The following is a 15,849-nucleotide window of genomic DNA, read 5'->3' as shown; positions in this document are numbered from 1 at the left end:
CAGTCATAATCAATCTGTCACGGCGCTGATTTGTTGCCTACTTTAATGCCCAAAACACACCATGCCTTCATCTGTGGGCAAAAAATCTCTAGCCTTTTCCTTCATGAATGAACTTTCATGTTAAATATGTTGATAGAAGGAAAAAAAACAAAATGTGTTTGTTAGTGTTTCTGTGGCTGATTGTTTTAGGATATAACACTGGCTATTTGGCAGTTTGCACTACTTTAGGTCTGGGAAAACTTTATAGAAGGCAAACAAGGACTTCCTGATTATCTGATCATCTTACTCATAAGGATGCTATTATATTATTGTTTTCACATAATGCCTGATCAGCCATCTGCAATAAAGCCTAAAGTAAACACAGTGCCTTTAGATTTACTGTAAAACTTAGGATAGGTCTAACCCTATCAAGAAGCTTCAGCTCAGCAGTGGAAACAAAGTTAATGACTCTTCCATCTTTGGTCCTCCCAGGAAAAGCTGCTCTTTTGTTTCCTAGCTGTACTGTAGAGGTATGCGCTGTCAATGTGGGAATGTTTATTAGCAGGATAATGAAAAGCATCTTGTTTTTATGTGCGAGTGCGTCGTATGTGTTTAACGGCATACTATATGTGAAATGTTAGCCTGTTTACTCCATCCTTTGGTCTTTTCATCTGAGATATCTACACTCTTTTCTTTTTCAGTCTTTTAGACCCTTTACGCCTACACTTTTCCATGCCCATTTTATATCCAACAGACTTAAGACTTTTTCTCACACTTCAGCTTCCCTCCTCTGCTTTGATGTTTGTTGATTTTTGAGAAGTCATTTTTTGATTGTGGCCTATGGTTGCTGTATCTACCACTGCCACAACCAGAGTTATGACTTGGCAAGATGTGCTGACTGTGTATTTGGTCAAGGCCAAGAAAGGAATGGGATGAGTATTTAATTGAGCCACTACTATGTCAGTATAAATATAAAGTCAATATTGATCTGTCTGGGGTAAAATAAGGGGGCACGGACAAAAGCCAGCTCAGAATGAGACGAATTGCTGCTCTCTGGACATAAATAATGGAGGTACTGATAAATAAATAAGTGGGAATGAGTGTGCTGCACTTAGGAGTTCTATCCCTTAAGTATAAAAGAAAAATATTTATAACTATTTTCCAAAATGTGCTGAGATTATAGTATAGATTATGTAATTTAGTGCTCAGTTTGGTAAAGCTTGTTTGCCTAATTATTAGAGCGGGGGAAGTTGATGCAAGTCACAGAAAACACAGTAGATTTACAGATTTAAAGCCATGGATGAATATCTACTTCTCTTAGATTGTTTCTAATGAAACAACAGTGTTGCAGTTGTTAAACAACCATCACACACTGACTTAAGGCAATCTTGACCTTATACAGTCGCCATTATTAAATGACCCCTGAGCGACCTTTGCATTGATGCCTTTGGAATGAATTCCCTAGTCATGATATGGTTACACTGGTTCCACCTTAAACGAAGCTGCCTGCAGGACTGAGTCCATGTTCCCAAAATATCTGGATGAAAGATAAACTGTCCCCTCTCCTGTGCCTCTTCTTCCTCCCCTGATCATTTTCTCTGTGTGCGCAATGCTCCCACTGTCTTTTCCTTAATCCTCCACTTTGCTCCCTTCTTCTCCCCTCTTGTTGCCCCCCCGACATCCCCCGCCACCTGATTTTTTTTCTTCTGTTGTCTCCTTCCATACCCCAATCTCACCCTTCATGTTATCTCCACTCGTTCACCCCTCTTCTGTGTTCGTCTCACTCCACCCATGGGTGATTTCCCCTCCTCTTTCTCCTCCCTCTTCCCTCTCATCCTAACCTATACCCGTTCTCCCTCTCGCCTCCCTCTTTCCCCTCCTCCACCTTTCCCCTCCCATCTGTCATTAACTAGTATATAAGAGCATCACATCCCTCTGTACCTCTCTCACACACACAGTGTGTTTGCTGGGAAGGGGATATTTCAGGGGAAACTAGGAATTGCACAGTCCACCTGCCCGTGAAGGAATTATTTTCCTTTCTGGAATTTCCATTAAAGAGGTACAGCATTTACCTTCATTTAATTTCAGCAGGAAATATGCTATTACTAACATTTAGGTGTGTGAAGGTCTTCTGGTAGTGTTTCCTGAAGGGTAATTTACATATTTTAAGCTACTGAACAACTGCAGCATTCTCCAGTGTATGGTGGTTTAAAATAACATTCAGTGAAGCATTTAACTCTTTTTTGATTGTAAAATGTTTGATGTCTTATTTGTTTATTTTTACTTAAAATGTGTTTATTTTTTTTATACCGAATAAGTCTAAAAAGGTAATTTTGGGACTTATTCAAATACATAGTTATGAATTTAGTTGTGAACTGTTTGAAACTATTGTATGAACAGTTTGATAAACAGTTTTATGTATTTTCTTTATCTTTATTTATTTAATGTTTGGCAAATGTGTAATGTGCAAATGTTTCTGCACCAATAATAAAACATCATAGCTGTGAGGCATGGTAGAGGGAACATCATGGATTTGGGGCGTTGTGCTGCCCTAAATGGCCTGTAAGCAGAGATTTTACAGTTGCGTATGATGTCTGTGAAGGTTCTCAGTCATCCAGGTCATCATAGTCTTAGGAGCTTGGAAAGAAAAGCATCTGGACTTATATAAGTTGCTGACGTTTCACCTCTCAACGAGAAGCTTCTTCAGTTCTAGGGTCAAATGGTGGAGAGTCCCAGATTTAAGCCCTGTGGGAGTTTCCCCCACGAGGGACAGTGGACCCCCTAATGATTCTCTACCTGCATATGATCTGAACCTTAGGAAATGCTCAAGTATCTATCTATCTATCTATCTATCTATCTATCTATCTATCTATCTATCTATCTATCTATCTATCTATCTATCTATCTATCTATCTATCTATCTATCTATCTATCTATCTATCTATCTATCTATCTATCAATCATTGCTGCACAATAACAAATGTTTTTGCTTGTCTTTCATGTCTTGTCTTTTCCTAGATCTTGGATCAAAATCTTACCCCTCATCAAAAGCTAGTGATATTTTTATTGTCACTTGATCTGCATAATATATTCCGGCCATCAGCATCACTTGTGAGCCAGATCAACACTGAACAAGGAAACCATGACCAGCAACTACAATGTCACTCTCATAGGTCCTGCCCCCTGGGGCTTCAGGCTGCAGGGAGGAAAAGACTTCAACATGCCCCTCACCATCTCGAGGGTAAGATTAAAGTGCCCATACACACATGCATACACTTAAATGTGGATAACCAGCATTGTCTTCAGGGTGATAAAACAGCATATATTTATTTTGTGACAACGCAACCATATACAGTCATTCTTCTCAGAACCCTTGTGCTATTTGTACTATCAACATGTCTTTACTACCTTTCTTCATTTCTGTACCCCTCTTGACTGAACCCCTCAGCCACACCCAAGACAGCTCAGCTAAATCATATGCCATCTGTCATCTATCGACCACACATGAAACCTTTTCTCGCTTTCTTTACATTCCACTTCACTTTGAGTGTCTGTATTGAAATTGCAGCAATCAAAGTTCTGGCACACAAGTCTTGGCATCAATCCCTCTGCGTGAACAAGTAACTTGATGGTCCCTTGGTTTCCCTGCCTTTCAGTGTCTACTCGTAATATTACCTCTTATTGCCTCCCTCCCGTCTCTTCTGTTCATTCACACATCAGCGTTACCGCATGGTCACATCCACATATTCACAGAGTATGCTTTGCTCATTACTGTAACTGGATTGTGATCTTAAAAGATGCAAATCCTTCCTAATGTTGTTCAAGCTTCTGTTCTGCTCTGCTGCACTGTGCAGTGCCCTCAAACACACAAGTAATGCATTTACGCACACAAAAGTCACACAAAAGTCACCAAAACTGGCACGGTACAGACTTATAGCAACATGAGCCTGATGATGAATGGCTTACTAGGTTCTGTGCCAATCCCCTTTGGGGCCATTCTGGGTTGCCATGTTTGTGTTATTACTTTGGATGTGATACTTTTCCCACTAACTGAAGCCATGTGAATTTTTTAACCACGGGTTTGTGTGTGTGTGTGTGTGTGTGTGTGTGTGTGTGTGTGTGTGTGTGTGTGTGTGTGTGTGTCTGAGAGTGCAGGCATGGACACAAAATGTTGGAAGACACTGTATGTAACTGAAAGGAAAAAACTGAAAGAATCCAGAAATAGGACATACAAATAGAAACAGACATCTTGTAAAATAGCAGCATTTTAAATTGCAAAATGCTACAAGAACTAATCTCGTATGAAATTAGTTCTTTTGTGTAGAGTTGGAGTTAAAAAATAATGCATAATGCATTGCAAATGCTGCATTCCAAAGAAACTGAAAGAAAAGATGAAGAAACTCTGATGCTGACATTGATTATTGAAGACTTGAAAATATGCAAGCAATAATTGACGATCCCGTTTGACCGTTACTCCAACATCACAGTGAAAGTTGTGTGATTTAACAATTTAAGATGCCTTGCGAGCTTGTTTTGTTATTTTCCTTCTCTTGAGATTGCTTTGATGTTGAGAGATTCTTAAAAAGGTGTGAAACAACTATTGTCTGAATCCTACAAATACCAATAAATTGTAAAAGATTTGGGAATACTCAAACTGACTCAAGTGGGCTCCTTATTTAGCTTTGTGTCTCTAAAAGCAGATAAATGCAGATTAGCAGAGATGAGGTGGAGATGGGGGGTGGGGTATGGGAGGTGGTATTCAGTGCACGTAAATAATGCTGCGCACAGTTTACACAGGCTGAACTTGAAGAAGTGATGGCAGGCAGTCAAACACGTCACTCAGCAGGTCATCTATCTACATGTGCTTGTCTGACCCTTTGATTTGTATCATACCTCTCTATAACTTCCTGTTTGTTTTTCTCTCTTGTTATTTAAATCTATGCGCTTCCTAATTCACTTTGTCAGATGTTCTTATGTAACACTTATCTGACTCGACGTGGACGTACAGTTTGTAGTCATTCATTTTAGAATCCATGCAACTCTTAATCTAATCAGCTCTGTTAAACTGGGTCTATGACGATAAGGGCAGTGCTTCTGACCGCCTATTACTGACACATAAACATGTATACCAGTGCACACACATACTACTCTCTGCCAGTCTAACCATAGAGCTGGTTCTGAGAGGAGACCACAGAGTATGGGTTATTAGAGAATCCTGCACAACTGCCAGACCACAGTTACTCTTGCAGCTGCTGTTGCTAAGCTCTATAAGCATGTGAATATACAGTTTGTTTAATTTATGGCACTCTGTAGATGTAAAAAGTACCAGTGTTCAATAGTACCACCATTGCATCATGGCATGTATGTCTTGAGATTTCTGCCCATTAGCTATTGTTTATGCAACTTGTCTTCACATCTTCTTATACCTTTTTTTTCTTTTCTAGTGTTTAAAAACTGTTTTATAAGGGGCTGAGACTGATGGTGCTGCTCTGCTAAAGACCAGTAAAACACTTTACAATGGCTTCCCTTTTTGACATGTCTGGAGATTGCGAGAAGGAGGTTTAGATACATGCAGAAAGTGTGAAAAACATGGGTTGCAGCATATTCCTCAAGTACATTTATGTGTAGCTTGCTGCACCTTTCCAATATTACTTATTTTCTAAATAATTGTCATACACTGTAATGCACAACTGGGCAGTATAAGCCTTATTTACAGTAAGAGTGAATGGTTGAGCCCAACGAGTGTCTGTTTATATGCTTAAAGAGAGTAATGGAAGCTGTATCATTATGGTTACATGCCTGTTTATATAAGAACTGGACTACCTTGCTCTTTTGTATAGCAAACATTTGGATTCAGATATCTAATAGATATCTCGCTGAAAGGATTTTGGAGAAAATAGCTTGTGGAAAATCTCAAGCAAACCCAATTAAACCCATTTACTGGGAAATCCATTTACTTCTTTTATTGATGCGAAGAGACAGAAATACCCACCAATGGTACTATTCTCAGTTAAATTTACAACTCAGTGAATAAATATTTAAACCTTTCCGAGGGTAGTCCATTTACAGAATCCACTGCTAAAATAATTTAAGGGAAAGCAACCCAGGGGAGGAGATGCATTAAGCCTCTAAGAATAGATACATCATCTCACAGGTCTGCCCTCACAAACACACCCACTTAACAGGAAGACTGGTCACAGAGCTGTACCCCTATTTTAAGCTGTACTTACTGCATTTGTGGTATCACAAAGACACAACAAATACAAAAGCAATGCTAGGATAGATTTTCCCTCCTTTTTTGTGAACAAAATTTATACAGCAGTGTATTGTGTGTCGATTATCTCATTTTTATATTGTATTTCTTTAGTAGAAGTCTTCTTCTTTCCTGCACATTACTATAATAATGGTGTGAAATGACTGGCAGTGTGTGTATGCCATCTTTGTGTATATGCACTAGATAAACATAGCAATCTGAAGAGTCTATAGTACTGGCAAAACTCTACAAGGTATAATAAACTTGGTTTATTTATCACCATTTGTGCCAAATATATATATGTATGTATGTTAGAAATATGTAACTGTATATGCTTGGTCTAACAGAGTGCATCCTTCTATCATAATGCTTAAATAGTGGGATTCTAGTTGTACAGTGAGTACATCAAAATGAGTAGACAGCCAATCTATAATAAAACCTTTTCATGGAAGAATGCAGTTCCTGGAATTGAATCAGTGATGGCCGCCTCCTGCTTCCCTAGAGATGCTTTTCAACAGGCGATGATAACAACTGACCACAGGGATGGGTCTATTTCAAAGATGTTTTAGTTCTATACATAGTTTCTGTCTTTCTTCCCTTCCTCCTATTCCTGATTTAATGTCTTCCTCCTACAGAACTTGTTCTTAAACTCACATCATCACCAGGGGCCTGCACTATGGAGAAAGTTCAACATACCCAAGATGTATTTTTGTTACCAAACCAAACTGCCCTGGCTGATAAAGCAGAGCTGCAAATCTATATATGAGCATATTTATCTACCCATTAACATGAAAGTCAAACTGAACCAAAAAATTCTCTATTATTCTAAGCAAATGTGATAAATGGTAACTACAAAAAGATTTAAACAACACAAATGTTGGAGTAGAAGCCAAGATGGAAAGTTGGCAAAAAGATGCTGATTGTGTAAACACTTAAGTTATTAAGACAGCATTATCGAGAAACCTGTCAGTTAATCACAATAAAACCAGTATTTTTATGTGATATAAAAGTGCAATGTCACAATATCAATGTTATATGAAGTACACATATGGTTTTGCACACCTCAGTGATGACTTAGTAAAAAGTGAGCTACTTAAACAACTTCCAATAAAGCAGAGAATTTGCAACAAATGCAGGAAAATTGTGTATGACCACTTGTCTAAAAAAAACACACAGTTGAGAACAACCAAGCTATGCAAGGTGGCAGTTTGTGATATGTGACCTAAAAGTAAACAAATGACTCAATTGAGCATCAATGGAGCACTTGCTAGTTAGACTCTAAAATGATAGGAAAAACAAAACAATGGACAGAAATTACAGATTCCTTTACATGACGGTAAATAAAAGATTTAATCAGTTGGTGGGGAAAAAAACACCCAAGACACAACATCCCAGGTGGAAAATATTTTTCAATTTCAGTTTTATTAAGTGACAGTATTATTCAGGCTCATGAAGAGCCATCATTCTTCTTCTTCTTCTTCTTCTTCTTAATATTAATATTAATAATAATAATAAGCAGTTATGTTATGTTAGCTTAAAATTTCCAAGGGAAGCACCACCTAGGCTACTTTTTTGCTTACATTTGACTTATGCTAGGTCAATATAATGGTGCTACTAGCATCTTGTAGCAGTAGAGTCACAATTAGATAGTCTGTAGCTCATTGGTAAAGAAGACTGGGAAGGAATCTTCATTTACTTACTTAGAAAGACAGCTGTGTGCAAGCTGCAACCATCAATAAATAAAATGTTATTTAGTATTTTTTTTTGTGGTATTAGAAGTAAAAGACAGTGTAAGACAATTTTAGCTTCATCCTTGTAGCTCCAGCCTTGGCAGTGTTAAAAACTCCCAGGAGCCAGCATAGAACAATGAGGTAAGCTTTGAAAAACCCAAGGTTGAAGCTGAAGTTACCTCGGTCTTTCCAAGCCTTGCAAGCCTCTGGTCTTAACCCTGTAATGCTGAGATTTCTCATCTTAATCTTTCATACCAAACTTCACGAGCCTGTTGACAGCTCCTCCAAATGACTTAATAATGCTTAAATCTGTCTTAATCAAAACAATTCCCATGCTTCCCTCTGAGTATCTTAGCTAAATAGTCCCAGAGCCAGAATCAACAACTTATCATTTGCCCTCCATAAATCAATCTGTCAGTATGTATGTGTTTGGGTGTGAGTTGGAAAATGCTATATTTGAAAACTGTTACACATTAGATTTTTCTGTAGTCCCAGCAGTGTGAGAATTAATCTTACTCTCATTAAAATCTGTGAAATTTTATGTTTCCTGTCAATATTTGGCATTTGCTTATCGTGGCTTTTTATGATGTCACCAGTTATGATGTCACTTGTACCACATGCTTATATGCGTTTCATGTCATGTTTAGAAAATATGCTCATCGTTCTTCTGTGTTAGGATATTTGAATCTATTGCTGACCTTACAATAACATTTCTGACTTCACCAGTAACGGATTAACTTATTTCTTTGCCATGAAGTGGTAATGTATTACAATTTTTTTTTCAAAACACGTTAATATTGCAAACAATAGACTGTTTAATAGACTAAAAGAAGACTTTTATGAGCCCTTAGAACAGCACAGCCAAATCATAACACACTGCAGTGAATTCACACAATGAAGAGACTAGAATAACCCATTGTGGCTATAATGTGTTTTCCACAGTAGCTGCTAAACCCGTCATGCCATTTTTGCCTTCCTCTCAGGATGCTGGCCACCTGACTGGATCATGTTTATTCAGATTAATATTGGTTGACTGTAAAGATTGACAGAAGCACAAGAAAACATCTGGTGTAACAGCAGTATCTGTCTGTTCTCTTTGGCTTTTGTTAAGCTTTGCTTGGACAATGTACTGGGAACCTAGACCCTTAGTCTTTTCCTACATAGATTTATAGACTTGTTCTGCATGTCTTAGTGTACAAACACAATCTAAAGGTTAGTATATTATACACTAAGCTGATCTGATGTTTTTCTAAGAAAAGAGTTATGTCCCAAAGCACCAACTCTGTCTCTCTTTGTGATTCATGTTTCTTCCTAATGCCTGATTCCCTCTTAATGACATGTGCGGCTGTGATTCTTGAAGCTCATGGGTTACAAATAAGAAGTCTCTATTCCCAGAACCCAGTTGATGCACACAACAATAAATGTTTTCCCAGATTTTATCAGATGTTGACTGTAGCAAACATATTAAACAAATTATATATGTTATCCCAAATCAAGGTTATTAGATTAATTGCAAAATAGCTAAAGAAGGGCCACTTAAATATTAAAATCATATGGGACTAAATAAATCCGGTCCTGGGTTCATATAGCTCAGTTCCTGCCCTTTCAATGTCCTTTCTGCCATGACAGTCTTCCTAATGAGGCTGGATGTGAAAGCTAACTTATTCATGATTGGTTTAGCAAAGTGCAGCTTTATATTATATGGTTTTCATGGGTTTATAAATCCTCACTTCATTCCATGTAAATGTCCCCTAATATTTACAATGAAACTGATAAATATGACATATTTAATGCTTTCCAGGAAGAATATTGTTTCCCACTGTCTGGGTTTTCCTGGTGTGTACAGTTTTTTTTTTTATCCTTACTCGTCTACTTCTACTAATTTTTTCACCCAGTTTACTTAAAAAGATATATCATTTGAAGCTGTTGATCTGTCATATGTTGGATTGATCTATTAAACTATGTTGATGCTGCATCAACATAGCTGGTATTTTCTTCATGTGAATAATTGGTACGGTGGGCCTGAGAGGTCAAACACACATTTTTCTATTTGCTTTTCTTCAGTTCCAGTCTCTCTGAACTCTTAGAGCCACTGGGCCATTACAAATTTTGGGGATCTACAGATGGCACTAAAGCACCAATGTAAAGCAAACCAACTTTTGCATTCTTTTACGAGCAAAGTCATGCTACAGTTGTAATTATGATAAAAACCTATAACAGATTAATAACTTGGCTTCCACTTTTCTGTACGCAACCAAATCAAAAGAGCACAGCTGAATTTTAATAATACTCATGAACCCACATCAGTCAGCTTGTGCTAACTAGGGACGCTGCTTAATTGCAAGCACGACAGACCTAATGTCCAAAGCTTGATATTTTTTTTATGTATAATGTGTTTTGTGGGTTTTGCCAGTGTGACTGCACTACAGTTCTGTGGGAACTCAATCTGATATAACCTTGTCTATTCTACTTCTACTTGCAATTTTATAGTCTAATATTTGTGTGAAATATTCATACTTAATTCATTTTCAGGGGGTTATGTTGATGTTTATGTGTAGTAACGTGTATATTTCTATACTTCAGTGATGTTGTGGCTTTAGATTCTTTTATCCGTTGCAATTTTCAGTGACTCGACTTCTAACCCCAGTGAGTGAGTTTGCCAGATCCTGCTGACAAACCTGCATGATTTACTTTATTCAGGGCCATAAACTGCGAATGAAACATTCCCTCACAGTTTACTACGTGTTACTGATTGGGCCATACAAGTAGGCTGACATGATGGCTGACCTTGCACTTTATTAATCTTCCTCTTTCTTTGTTTAAACCTCTCTCTGTTTCTGTTTATGTGAATCTCTCATGGAGATATCTGTTGCTATTACTCTGACTCTGACTGCTCTTCACTTTTCTTGTGCTTAACAAACGTTTTCATTATTATCTTTCCTGTTTTCTGTGTTGTTAGATTCATATTTTTCGAAGGGTACAATTTTTCCAGTCCTCATTCACTGCAGTGTAACAAATACATTAATCAAATAATTTTTATATATTTAATTTTAGGAAAAAATCCAGCAGGAAACATTATTAGCAATGCAACACATGCACGTTTATGATTTGACTGGGTGCCATAAGCTGAGGATATCCTGTTCCAAGTGAATTAAAACAATTAACGAAAGAAAGAGCAAACAGTAGCTGAATGTTAGCATTTATTGAGAAAATTGGAGAATTGGAAATACCTTGGTAGTAGTGCCTAAGTAGATTTCTGCAAATGTTGGTACAGTGGCATTTAATAGAAAATAACTGGCTGTAAAATAATAGAAAAACTGGGATTTTAAGCTGTGCTGCTAAGTAATAGCAGTGAGTCGAGTGAATATTAAGCATTGACTCTTTTTGTTTTCATGCAGAAGTCTGATATAAACAGGCAGTGTAAAGGAAAAGATCTTGTTGATGTGGTAATACAACTCATCAAACTCTTGTTGCCCTTATACTTTTGTTGGAGGATATGCCAAACTTGCTGCTAAGTGGACTTTATGCACAAAAATATATTACAAAAACCAAACATACTGTCTCAACATATGGTAATAAATATTGATTATAAATAAGTGGACATCAATAAAATAAATAATTTTTAAAAACCCTTCAGTAAAACAATATATAGAGTGAAGGGTAATTTCTTGTCATGACATTACTAAAAGATAACATAAGTTCCAGTACTGAAACAGCAAAATTGAAGGAAAATAGGTCAGTACTGAAGGCTTCCATATGGAAGCAGCTTTGTGTATTTTCGAGTTACAGAGTATTTGTGTCTCAAGCTCTCAGAGAGTGCGATGCGAACCATCTGCCTGTCATCTTTGTCACTACTTGTGCTGAAAGCAGGCATTGTTCAAAGCACTCAAAATGTTCAGTGTGTGCTCAAAGCAGACAATGTTGCGGCACTCCAGTAAGCTCTTATTGCTATGTGTTGAAACCAGATTTTTTTAAGCACTTAAATCAGACAGCATATGTGTTGAAACCTGACATCGCTGGAAGCATAAGAGCAAGTTCATAGGAGATGGCTTTTAGACACGGCATGTGTGTTTCTCATTGTTTTGGAACAGTGATGACACAAGTACTGACCCCTTTACTTTTGCATGAATATTTAGTAAGGCAGCTGGATTTCACACACAGAGTGCAAAGTCTTGAGCTGCTTCTCATTTCTTTATATTTTGCTAGGAAAATAACAACAGCAGCTTATTGAATCATGTTCAAAAATAACAATGTTTAACAGAGAAAACCCAACAGTCAGATGAGCCCTACAAATAAGCACTTTAGCGACAGTGGGAAGGAAAAGCTCCCTTTTAAAAGGAAGAAACCTCTGGCAGAACCAGGCTCAAGGAGGGGCTGCTAACTGCTGTGACTGGTTGGGGGTGAGGAGAAGAAGACAGGACAAAGGTACACTGTGGAAGGGAGCCAGAAATGAATAATAACTAATTAAATGTAAAGTGATGTATGAATACATGAGTGAAAAAAGATGAGTGAAGAAGCAAACACTCATTATGAGAGGATCCCAGCAGTGTAGGCCACCTGATCCAGCCCTAGCTATATGCTTTATCAAAAAGGAAAGTTTTAAGCCTAATCTTGAAAGTAGAGAGTGTGTCTGTGTCCTGAATTGGCAGCTGCTTCCACAGAAGGTGGCCTGGAAGCTAAAGGCTCTTCTGATTTTACTCATAGTTTTCCAGTGTTATTGAAGGACATTCAAATAACTATTGGCTGCCTTTTGTTACTTTCTCTATCAAGATGACCCCACACTGCTTCATTATTGTTCAGGTTGGGCTCTGGGGAGGCCAGTCCAATTCAGTTCAGTTGTATTTATATAGTGCCAAACCAAGACAACAGTCACCTTGATCCATCACTGACAGTGTTCCATTGTGTGTTTTCACTGATGATGGTTTCATGCAGACACATCTCTCAGGTCCTGTCAGGTCATTGCTGCATTTTCCATATTTTTTTCACACACCGTATTTCTCTGACTATAGGGCGCACTTAAAATCCTTTAATTTTCTCAAATTCTCAAATCTTTCAATCTGGCGCGCCTTACAGTCTGAATAATACGGTACTCTTTATCTCTTGTAGATGGCTGTTTTTAGACCTGTCAATTCTTTTGTTCTCCACTTGTCCACCACCACAGTTTCTTCAGTTTTTTTAAGGACAGACTGCACACCATGCCAAGAAACACATGGAAGTTTGAAGTTTTGTGCTAATAGTTGTTTTATATCTGTCTGTGTTGTCTTGACATTTTTCCATAGATTCAAATAAAGAAATTCCAACAAATTGTGTGTTTTTAAAACAGGCTGCGATTAACAAATTTCCTGAAGATATCATTTAAAAGTGGTTGTTTCCTAAGTTGTCTATTATGAGTAGACACAAGACTGGTTCATTCCTTGAGTTGGTCCCTGAATGCTTGAATGATTCATAGGTCAGTGTTAAATCTAACAAAGCTAAAGAAAAAAACCCTCTGAAAAACAGGAACAAGGTAGGGCTGAAATTGAGTGAAAAAATTAGCCAACGTCCAAAGAAAAACCTTAAGACCTTAAATAAGTCTGGAGAACTATTGCTCAAGACCAATTTTTTTTAAAAAATACAAGAAAGTCTAGCTCCTTGGAAGCAACAAGTAATGAGGGGTGACTTTTGCACAATAGTGTCTGTTGATTTGTTGAAGAAAAAAACCCCACTTAAAGGCAAATTCTTTTTGCCACTTGAACTACGAGGGTTTCCACACCACCCTAAATATGTAGACATGGAGTTAAAAAGCAAATATGTTTAGAAATAATATAAAATACAGGTAAGTGTTAGAGAACTTTTACAGTTCTGTAACAGCCTCTCCCATAGCCGCTGACATCAGTGGCTCAATCTTTGGGCCAAACAGAAAAGAAAAGTCACTGGCACTGCTGTTGCCAGCTGTTTTGCAGTTTTTATGGTGGATAAGGCTTTTGTACTGGTTTCTCATAGAAAAGATTATAGAAAACACATTTCAAGTTTTCAGCATTCCCTGTCAACTGAAGTATTGTTCCGTTTGCGTTTGACATTGGTGTAATGCATGTGTGTGTCATATTTGTGTTAGATCTGAAGTGTTACAGCTGCTGTTTTCTGTCATGACCAAAGCAACAGAGCCATAAATCAAATAACCTGGCAGTCTCCAAGTACTTGACTTGTTGCATAGATAGATTATTTGGATTTCTGTGTCTGATTTTCTTGGATGCGTTTCACTTTCTTTGATATAAACATTGAGACGACTTTGAGCTTTGAAAGATTTTCTTCGTATTAATTTCGAACAAATGTTTGCCTTTGCAAAAGGATTTCTTACCAGTACGAATAATTGCTTCAGACATGTGGATTTAAGACATACACGATAAATTCATACAAGCAAAATAAATAATCTTCACAAAAATCTTTACTGTTTATGGAGTAGCTTTAAAATCAATTCAAGGCGGTTGTATGGAAACAGGTTACTTTTACTCTGAAAGAAACAGAGCCGTGTTTTGTGTCTGTATGTGGAGAGGGAATTTATGTGGGTAGGGGGGGAGAACCTTAGCACTAATTGGGGAAAACATATAATAGCACATTTTGTGGTGAGCATTTGGGCCATAACAGTGCCAGAGTGGTTAGCTGGAATACACCCCTGGAAATGGGTCAAAACATGCAGCATAATATCTACTCGGTGGCATTTTCTTCTTTTCCTTCTCTTTTCTCCCTTCCTCGCCATCCATACCAGTTTAATCAACGTTATGTCAATCTCTCATTATGCTCTTCTTCCTGCCCTCTGTGCTAGTGAGCGGTGCTGAGTGATGTTGCGTGTGTTGAGCTAATATGACTATAAAAGGTTGGGGCCGCAGAGCCTTAACGCTAATCTGGGTGCAGAGCCTCTTTTATTAGCCCTGCTTGTGTCTGTCTGTATTTGTGTGTGCTTGTGTGTCTGTGAGAGAGCGAGAGACAAAGATAAAGGCAAAGGAAACACAGTTAACCCCATATTACACTGTCCCATCCTTGACTGTCTTTCTATACTTGAAGTGATCTATAGTCAGGGAGCAGGAGACGCATTTGTTTTTAAGAATCTTCTACAAAAGTATGCTTTTTTGTGTGTGCTGTTAGGGAAGTGGTCTGTGTGGTGTCAAAAGAAACAAATGACCTCACTCCACTTTGGACACACTTAGAGCCTCTGTGTGACCAAGAATGGACAGAACTACATCTGCAAGGCGTTGCTAACACTATTCAGTCCCATATAATTAACAACAGAACTTACAAAAAGCTAGTCGCTTAATTTAGTTGCTTAGAAATAAACATTTCATCAATATTTTTATGTAGATTGTGAATTGAATATTTTTAAGTACCTTCATGCTCAGAAGGTCGTTTTTAGAAAATGTTTTGGTCAGAAAAGATAGAAAAAATTATTTCAATATTTCACTGCTAATAAAAATATTAGATTGTTCATTTTCCACGAGTGTGTAAAAGCACATTTAAGTTAATCTGTCCCTCCTAGTAAAGTATGTACACTCTCTTACATAACAGCACATAACACATAATTTGAAATGTATCAGAAAGGAACAGGCAGCTCTGTGCACAGTCCATGAAAAATCAAGAATGTATAATTAGACGCTCAACCAAATGATCTGATTATATTTTCATGTGGCGTTAAGCTCATTTACTCGCATGCTAAATGCTTAGCTTGTTTACAAAATATGCACCTGTGTATGTTGAAGCCCATTTGAACAGCAGAACCGGTATTCAGTACCAGATCGTTGGTTTTTTGGTTTTTTTGCTTGAATCTGTTTCAAATTAACCAACTTCCTCCAGAGCGGAGTGATTAAAGACTGTTTACATATTTAAGGTTTAGCTTGAAGATGAAGGAATACACTG

The 15,849-nt window shown here is 37.6% G+C and overlaps 1 protein-coding gene across 9 annotated transcripts in view; it reads left to right on the top strand.

Annotated features, from left to right (window-relative positions):
- Positions 1 to 15,849, top strand: part of pdlim5a (PDZ and LIM domain 5a) — a 92,339-nt gene that overhangs the window by 6,603 nt on the left and 69,887 nt on the right. For 8 of the 9 annotated variants that reach the window (XM_085294574.1, XM_085294573.1, XM_085294572.1 and 5 more), the window contains exons 1-2: positions 1,933 to 2,038; positions 2,998 to 3,220. In XM_085294574.1, coding sequence (XP_085150700.1) covers positions 3,122 to 3,220 — 99 coding nt within the window. In that variant the 5' untranslated portion in view covers positions 1,933 to 2,038; positions 2,998 to 3,121. Of the gene's footprint in view, positions 1 to 1,932; positions 2,039 to 2,997; positions 3,221 to 15,849 lie in introns of those variants that run through there. The other variant, XM_085294566.1, reaches the window with a different exon arrangement.

Source organism: Mchenga conophoros, linkage group LG12 (assembly GCF_057382185.1).
Source record: "Mchenga conophoros isolate Kocher_MC1m ecotype Shallow Benthic linkage group LG12, M_conophoros_male_GT1.1, whole genome shotgun sequence".
In the NCBI taxonomy this organism is placed as follows: Eukaryota; Metazoa; Chordata; class Actinopteri; order Cichliformes; family Cichlidae; genus Mchenga; species Mchenga conophoros.
The sequence above is the reverse complement of the archived record's forward strand: the minus strand, read 5'-3'. Positions and strand labels throughout refer to the sequence as shown.